At 43.0% G+C, this 21,697-nt stretch overlaps 1 protein-coding gene across 3 annotated transcripts in view; it reads left to right on the forward strand.

Moving 5' to 3' along the window:
* The window catches only part of gtdc1 (glycosyltransferase-like domain containing 1), a 63,443-nt gene that overhangs the window by 8,267 nt on the left and 33,479 nt on the right, over positions 1-21,697 (forward strand). For all 3 annotated transcript variants that reach the window (XM_079821226.1, XM_079821224.1, XM_079821225.1), the window contains exon 3: positions 21,458-21,625. In XM_079821226.1, the coding sequence (XP_079677352.1) occupies positions 21,458-21,625 (168 nt within the window). The remainder of the gene's footprint in view (positions 1-21,457; positions 21,626-21,697) is intronic.

The following is a 21,697-nucleotide window of genomic DNA, read 5'->3' on the forward strand; positions in this document are numbered from 1 at the left end:
TTCACAAGGAATGAGAGTGCGCACGGTCACGAGCACGTTCAGCGCGCGCGTGCGCCGCACTCACCGGGAAATTAACAGAGGGTGTTTTCGTCCCGCTGTGGCCGGACGAACCGCCATTCTCTAACATTTCTCTGCCCCCTCTCCAGTTCAGGCGGCTGGAAATATTACTATTGCAGTAACGAGCCTGTCTTTTATGCACGCACGACTGCCAACAAGCACGAGGATGTACTGCCGTATGCTCGCGCTAACTGAACGCTAATGTGTCCCTCCATAAAAATGTTTTACTGTCCGCTTCCCCGGGCTCGCGGCCAGCTTTTCTTACATACAGAAAGCTAACTCGCACCACGTGGTGCTCGAGTTTTTTTGGGCGTCTATACATAAGGAGAGAAAAGACGGTTAAGTCCCGCTGCGGCCGGACCACCGTTAAAACTCTGTTTTCCTGTCAGTCCCCACTCCTGTGGCTACTGCAGATGTTTTCCACGCAGCCAACGAGCCGGCGAACTCGCCCGCTCGCCTGTTTCCAACTGAAGCCCCTCCAAAGTCCTCCTAGCAGAGGGGGGAAGCGACGGTTAAGTCCCGCCGTGGCCGGACCACCGTCAAAACTCTTCTTCCTGTCAGCCCCCACTCCTGTGGCTGCTGCAGATGGCTCTCACGCAGCCAACGAGCCGGCAAAACTGCCCTCTCGCCTGTCTACAAACGCCGTTTTTACGGCTAACCAGAGAATTCACAAAGTTGCATTTTTCCTGGTTGCACGGCTCACGCCGTATGTGTTTCAAATGCAGTAAACGTGCCCACTTGTCTGTGTTCACCCCTGCACCCAAGCACCACAAATCCCGTGTCTCTCACTCACATAAAGCGGCCACTGGCCGCTCGAGTGCCAAAGTTAGGTCACGTGTCCGCTTATTTGCGGCCACGCCTAATCACCACACTCGCTGTCACACAGCCACCCTTAACCGGTCATGTTCCACGCGTAAGAGTTGTGCCCGCTCAAACGCGCTCACACATTTTCGCGAACATTCTGCCCCCGGCGCCACGCGCCGCGCCACACACCATTTGTTCTCCGCCCAAGGTGGCCGAAACGACGAGTGTAGGGCCGCACACAAGCCACTCCCTGCTCGAAGCGGAAGAGTTACAGTGTGTAGGGCGGCCAGCCATCGCGAGCGATCGGCTGGCCCACAGCACAGAGAGTGCGCGCACTGCGCCCGCCCCTCCTACACAGGCCATCGAACCCGCGAAGCGCGGCGTTCCGAGCCCGGAGGCCGTTCTATCCCGTGTGGCACACGCGAGAGCGTGGGAAGCCATTCCAGGTGTATCAGAATGGGTGCTGAGAACAGTGAAGCACGGCTACACTCTGCAGTTCGCTCGCCACCCTCCGCGCTTCTGTGCGCGTACGGAGACGAGAGTGAGCGAGGAAGTAGCACATCTACTTCGAGCGGAGATAGCCACACTGCTGTGCAAAGGGGCTATAGAACCGGTTCCCCATTCTATGAGCGAGTCAGGCTTTTACAGCCGATACTTTCTCGTTCCGAAAAGGGATGGGTCGCTCAGACCGATTCTGGATCTGAGGCGTCTGAATAAAGCTCTTATGAAAAGATCGTTCAAGATGCTCACGACCAAGCAGATCCTTGCGCATATTCGCCCGAGAGACTGGCTAATTTCCCTAGGCTTGAAAGATGCATACTTTCAAATCAGGATAACGCCGCGTCACAGGCCATTCTTACGATTCGCCTTCGACGGCCAGGCTTATCAATACACCGTCCTGCCATTCGGCCTGTCACTAGCACCCCGTATATTTACGAAGTGCATGGACGCTGCCCTCGCTCCCCTGAGAAGACAGGATATGCGAGTTTTGAATTATCTGGACGATTGGCTCATCCTGGCACAGTCAGAGGCCGAGCTCCTCGCCCACAGGGCAGTGCTGCTCAGCCATTTGGACAGCCTGGGGCTCACGGTCAATTGGACCAAGAGCTCATTGGTGCCCACGCAATCAACCTCATTTCTGGGCTTGAATCTGGACACCGTGGCAATGTCAGCCCGCCTGTCACCCCAACGCGCGCGTCGAGTACGACGCATGGCTGCGTACTTCCAGCCGGGCAAAATCGCACCTCTCAAAGTTTTTCAGAGGAAGCTGGGACGCCCAGCTGGGCCTAATGCGCATGCGCCCGCCACAACGCTGGTTAAACGCTCGAGTGCCTCACAGAGCCTGGGCGTCCGGGGGCTTCCGGATCAGAGTGACTCAGAGCTGTGTTTCAGCTCTGGAGCCCTGGTTAGTAGCCGACTGGTACCGGCAGGGAGTGACGATGGGAGCCATCTCACACCGCAAGGTTATCTCGACGGACGCCTCCACCTCGGGTTGGGGCGCCGTTTTCGAGGGCAAATCGGCTTTCGGCCTCTGGTCGAGCCGGGAAAAACTCCTACACATAAACTGTTTGGAGATGATAGCGGTAGAGAACGCGCTCAAGCAGTTTCTCCCTCTTATACGAGGCCACCACGTATTGGTCCGGTCGGACAATACCACGGTGGTATCCTACGTGAACCGGCAGAGCGGTGTCAGATCCAGTTGTCTGGGCAATCTGACAGAGCGCCTGCTCACGTGGGCACACAGCTCGCTGCGCTCGCTAAGGGCCGCGCACGTACCGGGCCAACTCAACTTGGGCCCGGACAAGCTGTCCAGGGGCCTCATTCTCCCAGGCGAATGGTCCTTGCACAACCAGACAGTCCAGCTGGTATGGCGCCTATTCGGCAGAGCGGAGCTCGACCTCTTTGCAACAAGAGAAAACGCCCGCTGCCCGAAGTTTCTATCCAAAGCGAGGATGCGCTGTCCCAGCCTTGGCCCAGCCTCCCGCTGTATGCTTTCCCGCCGATTTCCCTATTGCCCCAGGTTATAGCGAAAATCAGGGAGACGCGCCGCCCGGTGCTCCTTGTAGCGCCACGCTGGGAGAACCAGATTTGGTACCCAGAGCTGGTGAAGCTGTCGCACTCACCCCCGTGGCCAGTTCCGCTGAGAGCAGACCTCCTCTCTCAAGCCGGAGGGTCAGTTTGGCATCCCCATCCAGAGCGATGGTCTCTGCATGTATGGGTGACCAACGGATATCCGTTGACCTGCCCGAAGGGGTTATGAACACGATCTCACACTCTAGAGCCCCCTCAACGAGGCGGTTATATAGTTCTAAGTGGTCGGTGTTTACTGAGTGGTGTGTTTCCAAGGGTTTGGATCCACAGCAATATGGGGTCCAGCGGGTGCTCTCCTTCCTCCAGGAGCTTTTGGAACTGGGCAGGGCCCCTTCCACGCTCAAAGTGTATGTAGCGGCTATAGCAGCGTTCGCTCAGACGACGCCGGGCAGCACGCTAGGAAGGAACGAGCTCATCATCCGTTTCCTCAGAGGAGCCAGACGGATGAATCCCCCGCGGCCCCCATCGGTTCCTATATGGGATCTGGCCTTGGTCCTAGAGGCCTTGAAGGCTCATCCCTTCGAACCGCTTGAAACCGTGGAACCGAGGTTCCTTTCGCTCAAAACCGCGTTCCTGATAGCTCTGGCTTCAGTAAAACGCGTGGGGGATCTACACGCGCTCTCAGTGAGCCCGACGTGTATGGATTTCGGTCCTAATGACTCCAAGGTCATTCTCAGACCGAGGCATGGTTATGTCCCCAAAGCGATCGGCACTCCCTTCAGGGCGCAGATTATCTCCCTCTCGGCTCTGCCAGCATCCGACGAGGGGGACGGTGACAATGTCCTCTGCCCTGTCAGGGCATTGAGGGTTTATGTCACACGCTCCGCCGCCTTCAGGCGTTCTGAGCAGCTATTTGTTTCGTTTGGTGGGCGCACTAAAGGTCTCGCCTCCTCGAAACAGACCGTGTCCAGGTGGATAGTGGACGCGATTGCAACAGCATACGCTTCCAAACACCTGCAGTGCCCGCTAGGTGTCAGAGCACACTCCACTAGAGGCATGGCCTCTTCGTGGGCTTGGGCCAGAGGGATTTCCATCCACGATATCTGTATGGCGGCAGGCTGGGCCTCCCCGTCTACGTTCGTGAGATTTTACAATCTGGAAGTTCCTGCCTTACAGGCGAAAGTGTTATCAGTTCAATAGGGCTGTTGGTTCTGCCCAGTGATTCTGCGCAGACATAGCTCACATACTGGTAGTAAGTTCGGTACTAGGCTTATGTGAATTTGAAGGAGACTGGCGGTGCCGTTCCCTCATTTACGAGACAAGCTGTTGTGAGTTTGAAGGTGACCGGCGGTGCCGTTACCTCACTCATATAACAAGATATTGTGAATTTGAAGGCGACCGGCGTTGCCGTTCCCTCATTCATGAGACAAGGTGTGGTGAATTTGAAGGAGGCCGGCAGGTGCCGTTCCCTCATTCATGGGACAGGGTGTTGTAACCACCCGTCGTAACCACCCGTCAGTTCAAATGAAGTATCCGTATATACGGTGGCCCGTTTCCTTACCGGCCACCCTGCCCGCGCAGTGTTTTTTCCCCGGTTCCCCGGGAAACATGTGCGGTATGCGAGGCGCGACAGGCGTTGACAATATGTTCCCGATGCGTAAGGAACTTACGCAATACGAGAGAACCTCTCGTAAGAGAACGATACTCGGTTACTTAACGTAACCTCGGTTCTCTCTAGAGAGGGAACGAGTATTGCGTTCCTTGCCGTGCGCCCCGCGGGCTTTTACGCTTCAGAACTACGAAAACCGAATATGCAGCCCGTGAGCCCCGCTTATATACACGTGGCCACGCCCCACCTGTAGGCAAATGAAGCCAGGTGGGCGCGAAGTGCCCTCATTGGTCGCCACGTCACGCGGGCTCACCGATAGGCTGCTGCAGTTGCCAGCAGAGCAGCCAATTGCACGCTGGAATAGCCTGCTATGGTCTGCCAGGCTGCTGCACTGCGTTGACAATATTACAAAATTAAGGATAATTTTGGGTTTTTCAGTAATCTCGAAGAAAGAAAACTTTCCCGATGCGTAAGGAACTTACGCAATACTCGTTCCCTCTCTAGAGAGAACCGAGGTTACGTTAAGTAACCGAGTATCGTTTCCTATTTACTGCAAAGCATGGCTGAGTATATTCTAACTATATAGCTAACAGAATTTGCAGGAGCATCTCTTTTAGACTTTTCAGATCTTTTCTGAATCTAACACATTTCTTCATTCGTCAGTAAAAATTATGGATCAGATTTCATACTTTCTTACGCCTCTGAGAATGTCTTAGGTTTATGTTTATACTAGTGCTGGAAATCGCAAAAAAAAAAAAAATGAACCGCATTGTTTTTAATGTTTTTGGATATTTTTTATATTTTATTATACATTTTTAATTGATTTTTAATATTTTGATATTATAATAATTTTAGTTACTCTCCAAATTAATGTGGAAACAATTTAAAGACAGCATATTTTTAAATATGTGTTGTAATGGCAACTTTTTATGAACGAAGGCCAGTATAACTGATACTAATGTCTCTATGAAACTTTAATGACATTACATTACAGTATAAATGAAAGCTACCAATTTCAACATTTATTGGGCTTTAAAAAACAACTTTTAATTTAAGTGAACTTAAAACAATCTTTACATAAACCCATTATAATAAATGTTATGTTTACCCATGGCCTTCCCTGTTAGACATATACAGAAATGTAATAGTTATCAAACATCTTTCTTAACTGCATAAATAATAAATATAGATTAATCATCTTTTCTCTGTTACCTTTGTTCTGTGATGAACATCAATGACAGACATCATCAGTGCTGCTGTCACTTTAAGATTGGCTGCTGCCGAACATGACGCGGATCTGACGTGGTGTCACGCGCATCTCATTTTCTCACGTTCATTTAAGACGTCATTTAACCCTTAATTACCCCTTTGGGTCCAGCTGACCCCACTGGACTTTTCTTTCATTTTTAAAAAGTGTTCCCTTCATCTCAGGGGTATGAGACTCTGTGACTTTTCCTAAATAATCTATCTAAACATACACACAAAATCTGGGCAACAGAGCGCATTTGTATAGAATTTGGCAAATAAAATCAACCAAACTGGCATAAATCTGAAAAATTGCCATACATAAATGAAGGACTAATACTAGAGCACAAATGCAACATGGAACAAGCATGTTCACTCACACACAAACACACACAGGTGTCTGGGGCATTTTTTTGATTATGGTAATGATTGGAAAAATGTACAAAATGTTTTTTAATTTTTTTTATTTGTTTGTTTGTCAATTTTTTTTTAATAAATCCAGTATAAATCTGAAAATGTCTACATTTAAATCAAGGTCTGGTCCTAGAGCATAAACACAAAGTGGAACAAACTTTCTATCTATCTCTCTCTCTCTCTCTCTCTCTCTCTCTCTCTCTCTCTCTCTCTCTCACTCTCTCACTCTCTCACTCTCTCACACACACACACACACACACACACACACAACACACACACACACACACACACACACACACACACACACACACACACACACACACACACACACACACACACACACATAGGGCTGGGCGATATGGAGCAAAAAATATATCTCGATATATTTTGCTATATCTCGATATACGATATATATCTCGATTAGGCATGTGCCGGTATCACATTTTCATGTTGCGATTAATTGCTGAAGCTTTTATCACGGTATACGGTATTATCACGATATTGAAATTTGTTGCAAAAAAGTGTGGTCATACTATAACAGGTTTAATAACTTTCTTATAACAAAAGAACCAAACATTTAAATACAATAAAGTAATACACACAAATGTATAAAGTAAACAAATATTTAAAACAGATTAAAGTGCAAAAGAATTATAAAGAACAATAGGTAACACTTTACAATAATGTCTCACCAGTTAATGCATTAACATTAACAAAGAATGAATAACTAAATTTTTACAGTTATTATTCTTTGATAATGTTAGTTAAAAAAAGCAACTGTTAGTTAGTGTTAGCTCAGGTCCATTAAATAATACAGTTACAACTTTTGATATTAATAATGTGTTATTAAATGCTGAAATTTATATTTAACTAAGATGAATACATGTTTTAGAAGTATTTTTCATTGTCAGTTTGTTAATGAATGAACTAATGTTAAATAATAGAGCCTTATTGTAAAGTGTGTGCCTGAATAACAATCAGAATATATTCAAACAATATCTAGGGCATGTAATTTAGTCCAGATTAAAATATAAACTGTTTAAGTTTGAAAATGAATAGCCTTAAGTCTTTAAGTATTTAGGGGAAACGGCTGCATTTCTGCTGTTCCGTCAGCGCCCTCTGCTGTCAGAGAGTGAATGTGCACTTCAGCGTGTCTCGTTCACGCGCTCAGCCATGTGCTCATGCACGTTGAGTTTGTTTACATCAGTGCGCGGTCCTCTTTTACATATTGTTCATTTTAAACGGTTGATGGGTAAAGTATTCTTAAAATACATTCTAAAAATCTGAATAATTCGTAATAAATAATTATTCACGGTATTTTGAAGTGCCCACGATAACAATATTGTGCATGTTCATTATTGCGGTATATCGTATTACCGTTTACCGGCACATGTCTAATCTCGATATCTTTACAGGAAAAATAACCCCCAAAAACTACTGCAAAAACAAATATGCCAAATACCACAAAGTCTTTTTTTTTTATTGAAGTGCAAAGAGGTAGGCAGTTCATGTAGGAACAAAGTAGGGATGCAACAATACAGTTAGTCCACGGTTCAATACATACCTCGTTTTTTTTTACCACGGTTTTCGGTTCGGTTCTGATGGCTAGTCGCATCAGATTTTTGCTATTCTATTCTTAGCCGAACAGCAAGAACTTAAGGAGGAAAAAATACTATTTTTTTTTATTGCAATACTCTTTCTTTATTTTACTTACTAGACTTGAAAAACCTTACTTAAACTTAAAACTTTACTTTTAAAAAACCTTGTACACATTCCTAGTGTACTGTATAATATAAAATAAATATATATTTATAAAGATTTACACTGGCAGCTCAGAGCTGTACAGCAGCATATTAGTATGAAATTGAATTAATAAATGTAAAAATAAAACACTACATAGACTTCCCTATAAAATATACATTGATTCTTATTAAAGCTACTGTATTAGTTTTTCAGTCAAGAGCCGTGAGTGATTTTGTCTTTGTCTTGTTATTTTATTAACCACTAAAGGAATAGTTCACTCAAAAATGAAAATTCTGTCATTGATTACTCACGCTCAAGTTGTTTTAAACCTGAATAAAGTTCTTTCTTCTGTTGGACATAACATATATTTTGAAGCATATTGGAAACCAAACAGTTGCTGGTCCCCATTGTAGGAAATAATAATATGGATGTCAATCGCTACTATCAGCTGTTCAACAGAAGAAATTAATACAGGTTTGGAACAACATTAGAGTGAGTAAATAATGACATCATTTTAGAGTGAACTGTGCCTTTAAGGCGTGTTCACTCGGCTTGCCTGCTGTCAATTTAAGACTTTCACGCATCTAATATACAAACACACGCCGATTTTACTTTCACTTTAGACATAACCGACTGTTTATGTTAACCTTGTGTGTATTTGACAGTATTAGCGCAGTAAGATTTAGTCCAGTAATCACTTGTTTGACAGGCTTTTAGTGCGCGCGCTCGGGAAAGCGCATGGTGCCCTACGCGCAAGGCTTTAAAACGCATGCAAAGAATTAATTCTCATTCAAAAATAAAACAACTCATATCAAGGGCATAGTAAGTAACCTTCTCCAGCAAGCAAGCCGCTCTCTCTCCGTAGTGTACAGTCGCGGGAGTTCTTGTCTCGCAAAGTAATGCCGCCTAGGTAAACTGTATCTTGGATCAAGTGTTTGAGAACCAACTGTCGGCATTCATGGCAGTAGACATCTGTCTGCTGTTCGTCCGACGCCTTAACCGAGGTATCTCCATATAATGGAGCCAGTTGTTTTTAAGACGAGTTCTGTAGCCTCCGAGCTGGTTGCGGACGCCGCCATGACAACACGCGAGGGGAGGGGGAACAAATGCAAGGAGGCGGGGGGCGAGCGAGCGGGGGCGAGCACAGCACAGAGAAGGCAAACAAGCAAAGTGGCGGGATCAGAATTAAATATAAACAATATATCGATATATACGATATGTCAAAATCCATATCGTGTTTAAAAAATATCTCGATATATTTTGAATATCGAGATATCGCCCACCCCTACACACACACACACACACAGAGGTGGCTGGGGCATTTTTCTTCCATTCATCCATCCATCATCTTCCGCTTATCCGGGGCCGGGTCGCGGGGGCAACAGTGTAAGCAGAGACGCCCAGACTTCCCTCTCTCTAGCCACTTCCTCCAGCTCTTCCGGGGGAACCCCGAGGCGTTCCCAGGCCAGCCGGGAGACATAGTCCCTCCAGCGTGTCCTAGGTCTTCCCCGGGGCCTCCTCCCGGTGGGACGTGCCTGGAACACCTCCCTGGGAAGGCGTCCAGGAGGCATCCGAAATAGATGCCCGAGCCACCTCAGCTGGCTCCTCTCGATGTGGAGGAGCAGCGGCTCTACTCCGAGTTCCTCCCGAGTGACCGAGCTCCTCACCCTATCTCTAAGGGAGCGCCCAGCCACCCTACGGAGAAAGCTCATTTCGGCCGCCTGTATCCGGGATCTTGTCCTTTCGGTCATGACCCACAGCTCATGACCATAGGTGAGAGTAGGAACGTAGATTGACCGGTAAATCGAGAGCTTTGCCTTGCAGCTCAGCTCCTTCTTTACCACGACAGACCGGTACATCGACCGCATTACTGCAGAAGCTGCACCGATCCGTCTGTCAATCTCCCGTTCCATCCTTCCCTCACTCGTGAACAAGACCCCAAGATACCTGAACTCCTCCACTTGAGGCAGGAACTCTCCACCCACCTGAAGCGGGCAAGCCACCCTTTTCCGACTGAGAACCATGGCCTCGGACTTGGAGGTGCTGATTCTGATCCCAGCCGCTTCACACTCGGCCGCAAACCGTCCCAGTGCACGCTGAAGGTCCTGGCTCGAGGAAGCCAACACGACAACATCATCCGCAAAAAGCAGTGACGAAATCGTGTGGTCCCCAAACCGGACACTCTCCGGCCCTTGGCTGCGTCTAGAAATTCTGTCCATAAAAATTTATGAACAGAACCGGTGACAAAGGGCAGCCCTGCCGGAGTCCAACATGCACCGGGAACAAGTCTGACTTACTGCCGGCAATGCGGACCAAGCTCCTGCTCTGGTTGTACAGGGACTGAACAGCCCTAAGCAGGGGGCCGCCGACCCCATACTCACAGAGCACCCTCCACAGAATGCCACGGGGAACACAGTCGAATGCCTTCTCCAAATCCACAAAACACATGTGGACTGGTTGGGCAAACTCCCATGAACCCCCCAGCACCCTGGAAAGGGTATGGAGCTGGTCCAGTGTTCCACGACCGGGACGAAAACCACACTGTTCCTCCTGAATCCGAGGTTCCACTATCGGGCGAATTCTCCTCTCCAGTATCCTGGCATAGACTTTCCCGGGGAGGCTGAGAAGTGTGATCCCCCTATAGTTGGAACACACTCTCCGGTCCCCCTTCTTAAAAAGAGGGACCACCACCCCGGTCTGCCAGTCCAGAGGTACTGTTCCCGACCGCCATGCGATGTTGCAGAGGCGTGTCAGCCAAGACAGCCCCACAACATCCAGAGACTTGAGGTACTCAGGGCGGATCTCATCCAACCCCGGTGCCTTGCCACCGAGGAGCTTTTTAACCACCTCGATGACTTCAGCCCGGGTGATGGATGAGTCACCTCTGAGTCCCCAGCCACTGCTTCCTCAACGGAAGACATGTCGGTGGGATTGAGGAGATCCTCGAAGTATTCCTTCCACCGCCCGACGATATGAGGTCAACAGGTGCCCATCTCCACTTTAAACAGTGTTGGTAGGGCACTGCTTCCCCCTCCTGAGGCGTCGAACGGTTTGCCAGAATCTCTTCGAGGCCGACCGATAGTCTTTCTCCATGGCCTCACCAAACTCCTCCCAGGCCCGATTTTTTTGCCTCCACGACTACCCGGGCTGCAGTCCGCTTGGCCTGCCGGTACCGGTCAGCTGCCTCCGGAGTCCCACAAGTCATCCAGGCCCGATAGGACTCCTTCTTCAGCTTGACGGCATTCCTTACTTCCGGTGTCCACCACCGGGTTCGGGGATTGCCGCCTCGACAGGCACCGGAGGCCTTACGGCCACAGCTCCGAGCGGCCGCAGAGACAATGGAGGTGGAGAACATGGTCCACTCGGACTCAATATCTCCAGACTCCCTCGGGATCCGGTCGAAGCTCTGCCGGAGGTGGGAGTTGAAGATCTCTCTGACAGGGGGCTCGGCCAAACGTTCCCAACAGACCCTCACAGTACGTTTGGGTCTGCCGGGTCTGTCCAGCTTCCTCCCCCGCCATCGGATCCAACTCACCACCAGGTGGTGATCAGTTGACAGCTCCGCCCCTCTCTTCACCCGAGTGTCCAAGACATATGGCCGAAGGTCTGATGACACGACCACAAAGTCGATCATCGACCTCCGGCCTAGGGTGTCCTGGTGCCACGTGCACTGATGGACACCCTTATGCTTGAACATGGTGTTCGTTATGGACAAACCGTGGCTAGCACAGAAATCCAATAACAGAACACCGCTCGGGTTCAGATCAGGGGGGCCTTTCCTCCCAATCACGCCCCTCCAGGTGTCACTGTCACTGCCCACGTGGGCGTTGAAGTCCCCCAGTAGAACGATGGAGTCTCCAGTCCGAGCACTTTCCAGCACCCCTCCCAGAGACTCCAAGAGGGCCGGGTACTCCGCACTGCCATTTGGGCCGTAGGCACAAACGACAGTGAGAGACCTATCCCCGACTCGAAGGCGCAGGGAAGCGACCCTCTCGTTCACCGGGGTGAACTCCAACACATGGCGGCTGAGCTGGGGGGCTATAAGCAAACCCACTCCAGCCCTCCGCCTCTCACCATGGGCAACTCCAGAGTGGTAGAGAGTCCAGCCAAAGTGTGGTTCCAGAGCCCAAGCTGTGCGTGGAGGTGAGCCCGACTATCTCTAGTCGGTACCTCTCGACCTCCCGCACAAGCTCAGGCTCCTTCCCCGCCAGTTTGGTCAGTCACTATATGATCTCTAGATAAATAGCTGATACAAGATGAACACCAATGCTGAGCTAAATGTAAGTAGTGTAATTATTGTATAACTGCCTGTTTTATCTTCAACATAAGAACCCAGAGTAACAATACAACAAGGTTCAATTTGTTAAAGTCGGCATTGCACAGAATTTGCGATAGTCGTTGTATACAAGTGAAATAACTTATTGAACAAGAAAAAATGTAGGACGGGACTTGATTTTGTCCATTGGGAATTGATTGGATCTTGTATGGTTTGACTGTGATGTCAAGTGAGTGACAGGTTGCCCCGCCTTCATGCCAGTAAATGCATTATCAGAGAAGAGATGAGATGTCGTTGCAAGAGGGAGGGGAAGTTATTTTGATTAAAGATTACAAGGGCACATGAATTAAAAAAATGTATGTGCATGGATAAATCATTTATAATAAATACTGCAATATTCCATAAAAAAAATAATAATTTGATTTTGATTTCATGGTGACTTTAACATTACTTCAGATACATCAGATATCATGAACTTTTATTAATCAATTTATTAAATGTATTAAATGTTGTTAATATTAAATTTCATTTAATATAAATTAATAAATATACTAGTGTTTTTAAATACAAGTAATAAATACTGTAAAATTACTGTATTACTAATACTAAAGTACTAATGCTAACTAATCAAAACTTTTTGCGATGTTTTTGAAAATTTCTGATGATATTTTAAGATTAAAACTAAAATACAGGTAAGTGTGCCTGCACGTAATCTGCACTACATGGGGAGATTATACACTTATATTACTTAATGGAACTCTGTGAATGGTTAGTTCAAATAGAGTTTCTAAAACTGCATAAACAAGGAAACAAACACATTCAGAGACTAGGATCCGATGGGGACTTTCTTGCTTCCTTTTAAGGGACGGAGATACCGCAGGTGGGTGGGGGAAGCCCTGAGCACTGTTTCAGCTGCAATCTCATCTCACTGCACACAGTTAAGCAAAAGGCAGAAACATACATTTAATTTCTGAAGTCAGGTATCAAATATGCACAGTCATAACCCTTCACGTTTCAATGACCTGGACGCACTTTCAAATCCTGTATCAACTGTCAGTCCATTTGCAACTTGCCCTCATGGCGATTATTTGAACGTGGTCTGTTTCATTGAATAGTGATTATCATGCTTGCAAAACGAAAAAATGAAGAGGTACTAAAGCTACAGTAACACTTTACAATAAGGTCTCATTAGTTAACATTAGTTAATGCTACACTGCATGAAAAAAGGTGTATCCGGACCAGGATACTCCTGTATACACTGCTGAAATTCGGAAGAATCCAGGAGTATACTGGCCGGATAGGTCAAATTCCATGGATCCGTATATGTCCGTATACATCCGAAATGGTACCAAATCGGATGTATGTTGTGGCCGTATACTCCCATGCTACAGCCATTTGTTGCCATGGCAAATAATCCCATCAAGTTTTTCCCAGGAGACATTTTCACACCTCTAAACAGCTTTGCCTTCCATCCCCTATTGGTCCTTCATCTCAAACTGGATTGGTTGTTTTTTTTTTAAACCACTCCCAAAACCCAGACTGCTATTGGAGGACAGGACGCATTGAAAACCCAGTCAAGTGACTTTATTGGTTACTTCTAAGGCTAAGGGTGGGCTAGGTTTTGTAGCATACGGACTTGATTGGTTATAGGCCAGCTATGCAGATTTTGCTCATTAATATATAATATATATAAAAAATAATCCCCTCTCCCTCCCAAAAGAAAAATACACACAAAACAATTTGAGAAAGTCTGAAATATTTATTAAAAAGGTATAAAAAAAAAAAACATTCTTAACAGCATTATAAATGAACATTAAAACAATGGTGAAACAAAAACAAGTGAACTTAATGTATTTAAAAGGGATGAAAATGTAAAGGAACAAATGTAAAAATATAAACAGTCCAAACAACATTATACGTTAAAATTAATTGGTAAAGAAACAAAAAGGGAAAAAAAATGAACAAAATGCATTTAAAAGACAGAGATGTAAAGGAATAAAATACACAGTGAACATAAAAAGGAAAAGAATAAATATACAAATTAAACAATATAAAATGAGAACAATAAATTTATAAGACAAAAAAAGTGTATATAAAATATATTAAAATACATATAAATATTCCAAGTAAACAATATAACCAAATAAAAAGAACAAAGAGCATTATAAACATACATTAAAATGAATGGGGGAAAAGATAAGTGAACAAAATGTTTCTAAAGGAAGGCGACGTAAGAGGAACAACAATACAAAACGTGGAGATCAAAAGCAACATGGACATCTAAAAAGGAACAAACATACAAAGTATACAATATAAAACGAGACAAAGAAATCTATAAATTAAAAAGTGTATATAAAATATATGTAAATACTCTATATATGGGAACCAATAAAAGTATAAGTATATAAACATAGGAATAAAGAAAATATAAAATGGAACAATTGAATATTAAAATTATAATTATAAAATAATTGTGACCAACTCTAACACAATGTTGTTTGAGCTAGCCTAACCATCCACACTGGCCTTCCATCAACAACAGCAGCATCTTCATCAGACATCTTGTCTATAGTTGCGGTCTTCCACAGGTTCTGTGTTGGTTTGTGCAACCCTGGACCTGGTCTCCAGCAACTGCAAAACATGACAGTGAATTAACCACTAAAACTCAGAGAGAAGTATAATAACATTCTGGAGGGAAAAAGCTTAACCGGTTTCTTAACTTACCCGTCTCTTTCTCTGACGGTTCTGTGTGATGTTCTTCATAGTGTTTCTTTTCTGGGCCTTTTCAGACTGAGCTAAAGAATACTTCCTCAGCAAAGTCTCACAAAATAAAATACATCTTGCGACCTGCCAAATAATACATTAATAATATATAGTTAATGCCAATAAAAGTAAGTAAAACAATTCAATTAAAATGTATTTGTATAGCGCTTTTCACAATACATATTCAGGGTTTTTCCTGGGTCAAAAATGGTCTTCGGTGGTGGCTGACAGACATGGTCATCCATACACACACACATACGCACGGTAAAAAAAAAATACCCTACCCACTTGATCTGCAAGCGCAATACTGACAATAAATTTGAAATAAATTCAAAAAAAGTTTGTAACTTTTGCTTATCTTATTTTGATACCTTGATGTTTGTTTTTGTTCCTCATTTTTACACTATTTACTGATAATTGTTTTGGTATATAATCATATCAATATAAAAAAAATAGTATAAAAAAAATGAACAAATAGCCTAATTTTCTGCCATATACAATCAGCTAGCTAACAACACATTTGTTCTGGGTTCACCTCACTCCAGTCTAAACTAAATGATTTTAGGCTATTTATTTTACTACACATTGTCCACATAAATAAGCTGAAAGACTGTTGATAATTAAAAATAATTCTTACTATCCACTCTTGCTAAAGTGGGTAAGCACACTTGTGTTCTCATTTCAGGTGTTGTTCTGAGTAAATGATTAAACTAATTCGTGAGTTCAGTGTTGGACAGATCAGTTCTAACCAGTCGTTAAAATGATTCGGTTCGAAGGAGTCATTAGGTGGCGAATCGGACATTAGCAGAAGCTTTGTGTGTGAATCCCGTCTTTAGAACATCGCGAAAGATTTGTCAACACACAGAAAACACTTCATAACCGGATAGGATTTGTTTCCTGTTTATTTAAAGAATGCTTTATGTCAGCTGGTCAGAGAATCAGTCAATGTTTTTTGAAGCGCAAGCGCAGCAGTCATCTACTACATCAATCATAAATCACAATAACTCAACAAATAAGGCTTTGGTGGGACAAAAATTTGTTTTGGCGGCCGGCAAAAAATGTTCAATGTAGGAAAAACCCTGATATTGTTTCAAAGCAACTTCACAGAAAACGCATGCGTCTACATTACAGAAAAAAACTGAGAATATTAAAATAATGACAACATTTTTAAGATTACCTTTTACACATTCAGGGTCAACATCTGTAAAAGTTCTTCAGGATCATGGATCCAAAACTTCTGGATCATGAGGGGGAAAGAAACATGCACACACACAAATGAATATTAATTTGTTTGATAAAACATTAATATTAATTATCAACTTACGGACATGGACTTGCAAAACATACTCACCAGGCCCATACAAAAACTTTACAGTAGATCCAAAATCCTGGTTTTCCTATAATTCTTCAGAGTCCAAGGATGGTGGTTTCCTGTCCTCTCTGTTGAACAAGTGTACATGACAGTGTTCTCAGATTACTCATTCCAAAACTCTGTTACATTTTATGACAAGCTTGATCTTAAAACTAGCTGACAGTAGGGATGGGCATTATGACCATATAATTATACATACATGAGAAATTTTATTTTACAATAACGATATCACAATACATTTATTTTGATGGACATTTTATTAAAATGCTACAGAATAATACTGCTTTAAAAGTCTTCACTGTATGATATTCAATTAATTAATATCACTTGATTCTTAAAGAAGCAGAAGGTCTTCTCTATTCTTTTGTTTTATTAAAATTATGACAAAGCTGCAGCCCCTTTAAGAACGGATGCACAGAATGACACGCATCCGGGTTTCCCCACGTTAACTTGAACTGTTTGACTTTACTTAAGACATAACTCGCTGTTTAAATCAAGTGAATACCTCACATGACAAGGTTTCTGAGATAATTGTGTGCATTTTACAGAAAGATAATTGATTTCGGGATCGCCTGCTGTCTGAGAGAGGCTTATTTTAACACATGCATGTCCCGTTCATTATTCTACATTCATGCATGTTTCCTTGTCAAAATGTCAAAAAGTTTTAGTACAGTCAGTGCTGCGTTATATACGCTATATTCCCATTCCGCAATATAAAAAGGTAATGTTAACGTTTACAGCAAAATCGCTAACAATAGTCAGTTTCATCAGATCGCCATAACACCCAGCCCTATCTTAACAATATTACAACAAAACACAGAAACAGAATATGTAAGTTAATCACGATTAGCATATGACTTTAATGCACTAACGTTATATCTTGATGAGCAGTAGAAACAATATAAAGGGATTTACGTTACCTTCTGCCGTCTGCTGTCCGCCATTGGAAACTTAGTCTGTTCGTATTCATGTTTTTTCCTTCTCAGTCGACATCCCACAATCAAAATTCGTCCAAAATAAGATTTTAACAGGTTTAAATGGTCCATGCAATGCCATTAATAGACCGACGTGAAGATTAGAAGCCGCGATCGCGTCGCGTCCCCGCGAGCCACGAGCAACTTCAACGACAACGGGTGTATAATTCAAACTGAAGGCGCGCACTGTCATTGGCCAGATTTCTGGATGACGTTCAGATTGACCAATCACGCTCAAAAGAACACGGAAAGACAGCAAATAGCCTTGCAAATATAGAAAAAAAAACTTGTTTTAAACAACAGTTAGAAAATGTGTATATTTATTTTTATTTGCTGTTATATTTAATTAATTGGCCAAATGGTGTTTTGTGGTGTGGGCAGAGGCCTGGAAGTTTCAACCTGGAGAGCAGTGCAGATTTGTACTCTTTAAAAACAATTATTGTTTGATATTTAGTTTGCTATATATTTTGTTATATTTGTATGCAGAATTGAATGTAAAACCAGTTTGAATGTAAAAATACACCTTCACTGTAAAACAGAAAATTAAAGTAAAATATCTTAATTTAAATAAGGAAAAATCTGTAAACTAATAGTGTTTTCTCTAAAACATTTAATGTAAATTTCTGTGAAGTTTTTTAACTTTATTTGACTTAAGATATTTGACTTTAATTTTACGGTTTTTGTTTTGCAGCTGTAGCTGCTGTTTTTTTAGGTTTTTATTTTTACAGTGTAAATATAAAACTAATAAGATTTGACAAAGAATAATGTTAAATTGTTAGTATGGACATAAACATAAACCTTTAATATAATGAGCTAAATATTGTTTTACAGTTGTTAATTTACAGATATTGTTCGTAATTTTGCATGAATTTGTTATTTATGAAAACAGAAAAATAATACAGTGATGTTCCTGTATAAAAAAATGAGAATTACTGTAGTTTGTCATTAATGATATAATCCTTAAAATAACAGTCAAGTTTTTTATTTAGATATTGTTTGTAATTTTACATCGTTTTAAACATAATTCAAAATTACAAGAAAATACTGTAAAAAACTTTTTGTGAACAGTTGCAGAGCTGAAAGATCTGCTTGTGTTTCTGTGTTTCTTGAGCAAGTGAATCCCTGCTCTTTTTTATTCCATATTTTTATTTTGAGCATATCAGTTTTTGGTGTTTTTAAAACAAACTTTTTCATTTTCCACATTTCATCTCCTTTTTATTTAATTCTATTATTGCCTACAATTTGTAAAACTTTGCAAAAATTGTTTGGGGATAGTCTAAAATGTTTGGTTAATTATCCTTTGTTAATTCCATTACATTTCCTTGTTTATTTCATTACATATTCAGATTTTTTTGTGAACGTATATGTTCAGTCAGGGTTTTTCATTTTGTACTGTTTTTATAAAAAATATTTGATTAAGAGACTCTTTTCATGCAGTGGTTTTAAGGCCCTGACACACCATTCTGATGGTTTGGCCCAGACCCAGACAACGTGAACCAACCCCACAGTCGGCTTTAGTCATTGCTAGTTCGGTTTAGTGTTTCAGGGCCTTAAGAATTCTTTTTTCTGTGCAAAAAGCTTGTTTGCTGTAGCCTACAGTAGACCAGAGATAATTCTCAATCCTGAAGTCCTCCCCTGCCCCCCCTCCCTCTGAGAACAGCCAGCACAAGTGTCAGTCATTAACATATGAAAGGTCTTCTTCACACCTAACAGTCTTCAGTCCTAGCACACCCAGCAGTGTTTCAGCTGAATATGTCCGTGAAATTTCACGGATTCCTGTATACGTCCGCATACGTGAGGTTTCCGGGTTTTTCTGGAAATATACTGTTCCGTGTTACTCTGATCCGCTTTTTCCCACATACATCCGGTAAACATCAAATTACACAGGAGTATACCATGCCCGGATAGTGCCGGATTTCAGTGTTTTCATGCAGTGCTAGCAACTAACAATGAGCAATACATTTGTTACTGTATTTTGGTACAGTAATCTGTTAACATTAGTTAAGAAAAATACAATTGTTGATTGTTAGTTCATGTTAGCCCAAGTCCATTAAGCAATATTAACAGGTACAACTTTTGATTTGAATAGTGTATTAGTAAATGTTGAAATGATTATTTTTCATTGTTAGTTCATTTGAACTAATGTAGCTAACTAACGTTAACATATGAAACCTTATTGTAAAGTGTTACCAAAACTACAGTGCGCCAAGAGCAATGCTTGCTTTTCCAGATCGGCACCTTTGATAATGCAGTTAGAAACCTGACTCAGCACAGAGCAGCTTGCCCACCCACAGTGTCTCTTATCTTACAGGTTCTCACAAAGCCAAAACGTCTGGTTTGGTTACGGTTAATAGTATGTGCTGGAAAAAGTCAGTGGGCGACAGTTACGGTTACGTCACAGTTTAATGAAAGCCAACAATGGCTCCTGTGAAGGATTGTTTACACACCTTGGAGGAAGTTTATATCTATCGAATTCATTTGAGATGAAACTTTTTTTTCCCACACTGAAATAGATTTAGCTTTTGGCCTTTGGTGGGCCCATCGCTCATTAGGTTTATATGACCAATACCGTTTACCGTCTGCCTTGCCTCATCAACCACATCAACCGGACTGACCTAAAAAGTTGCATTAGACTCGAGTGTCTGTCCTCACCTCCAGTTCAAAGGGACCCAAAGTAAGCCTTCCTGTTTCATTATTATTGGACGCACTCCACTTGACAATTTCAGGAGGAAAGCAAGACTAAAAATAGTAACTTCCATCATCTGGTTTGATTTCAGAGTTGTGTGCAAGCAAGGATTTGGGAGGTGCCGTTCGGCGCTCGTCCTGATGGAGTTGAGGAATGGAGACGTAATCCTGCCGCACAGTTGCGAGGGCACGGGGTGGTAGAAGTTGCCCCTTCACGCTGATCTTAAAGCAGTGTGATTGGTTTTTTCGTATAGTTAAGATTAAGAATTGGTTAGGGGGAGCTGGTCATAGATTAGCATAAAAGGGACACTTCTGACAGCGACAGAGTCACGGTCGCGAGGCCGCGGGCTCCCCACATCAAAGAGACTGGCGTGCGGGCTGGAGGGTTAGACTGACAGGCGGTGGGGGCTTAGAAGAGGGGGCTGGGTTCATTTAGGGAGACCAGAACTGAACTTCAAAGCCCTTGTCCCATGGCTCTTAGCACATACAAGGGTAACATTTTCAATGGTCTCCTACTTGTGTATATAACATCTTAAAGGAGTGTTCATTAACCTCAATAATGTTTCTCTCAGCATGGAGTGTGCAGAGATTTCTGTGTCCTCTTGTGTTTCGAATGCAGATCTAGCATTTCATTTTTTTAAACTTTCAAGTCAGTTGAGACCACTGTCACAGGCTTTTTTTTTAATAAATTTTGTATATACAAAAGTTTAACTTTTTCAATGTTAGTTATTTTTACACTACCTTTCAAAAGTTTGAGGTCAGTAAGATTTTTTAAAGAAATGAATACTTTTATTCAGCAAGGACACATTCAATTGATCAAATGTGACAGTAAAGACATAATGTCATTATGCAACTATCTAAATGCAGCCCCTCCCCCCACAAAAATATTAAGCAGCACAACTATTATCAACATTGATAATAAGAAATGTTTGTGTCAAATCAGTGACAACATTAATACATTGCATTTTAAAATATTCAATACAATAAATTCAGTTATTAAATTTACATTTTTAAAAAACAAAAAACTAGACAACTCTTTAAATTGGGATATTTTTCGATCAAGTAAATGCAACCTTGGTGAGCATAACGCATTAAAAAAATCTTACCCTACGTACCACTTTGTACAACAGTCAGGAACTCACACTCTGAAAATTACCATAAGAACAGTTTTGACTGGAAATTTTTGCAATTTGAATCACCCAGTATGTCAAAATCACACATGATCACTGCATATGCTACCGAAGCGGGAAGGTTTTTTTTTTTTTTTTCAAGTCCTAACATAATTATTTAATAATTTTTCAAATTGCAATGCCTTGAAAAAGGGGACATTAGGGGGCTCTCACGTTACAGCAGGCCTTTGTGGTCAGAATTTTTTTTTATGTTACAATGAGTATCAATGCTTAGGCCTGTGATGGAGCATTGATATTCAAATAGCACCATGGCAGACAGCAAACTAATGGTTCTTTCTTTTATCTCTCTCACAGGGTTTTGTTCACAAGCTCCGTTCTCAATCTTGCTGAGCTTGTAGCCCTGCGGCCTGATCTCGCTCATCTTAAGAAGGTTCTCTACTTCCATGAGAACCAGCTGGTCTATCCAGTCCGCAAGAGCCAAGAAAGAGACTTCCAATATGGTTACAACCAGATCCTCTCATGGTAATAGCAGAGTCTGATGAACTTGACTAAAGTACCTGTGGAAGAAAAACATACCTTGTGGTTACCAGACAT

Source organism: Gobio gobio, assembly GCF_949357685.1.
Source record: "Gobio gobio genome assembly, chromosome: 7".
Classification (NCBI taxonomy): Eukaryota; Metazoa; Chordata; class Actinopteri; order Cypriniformes; family Gobionidae; genus Gobio; species Gobio gobio.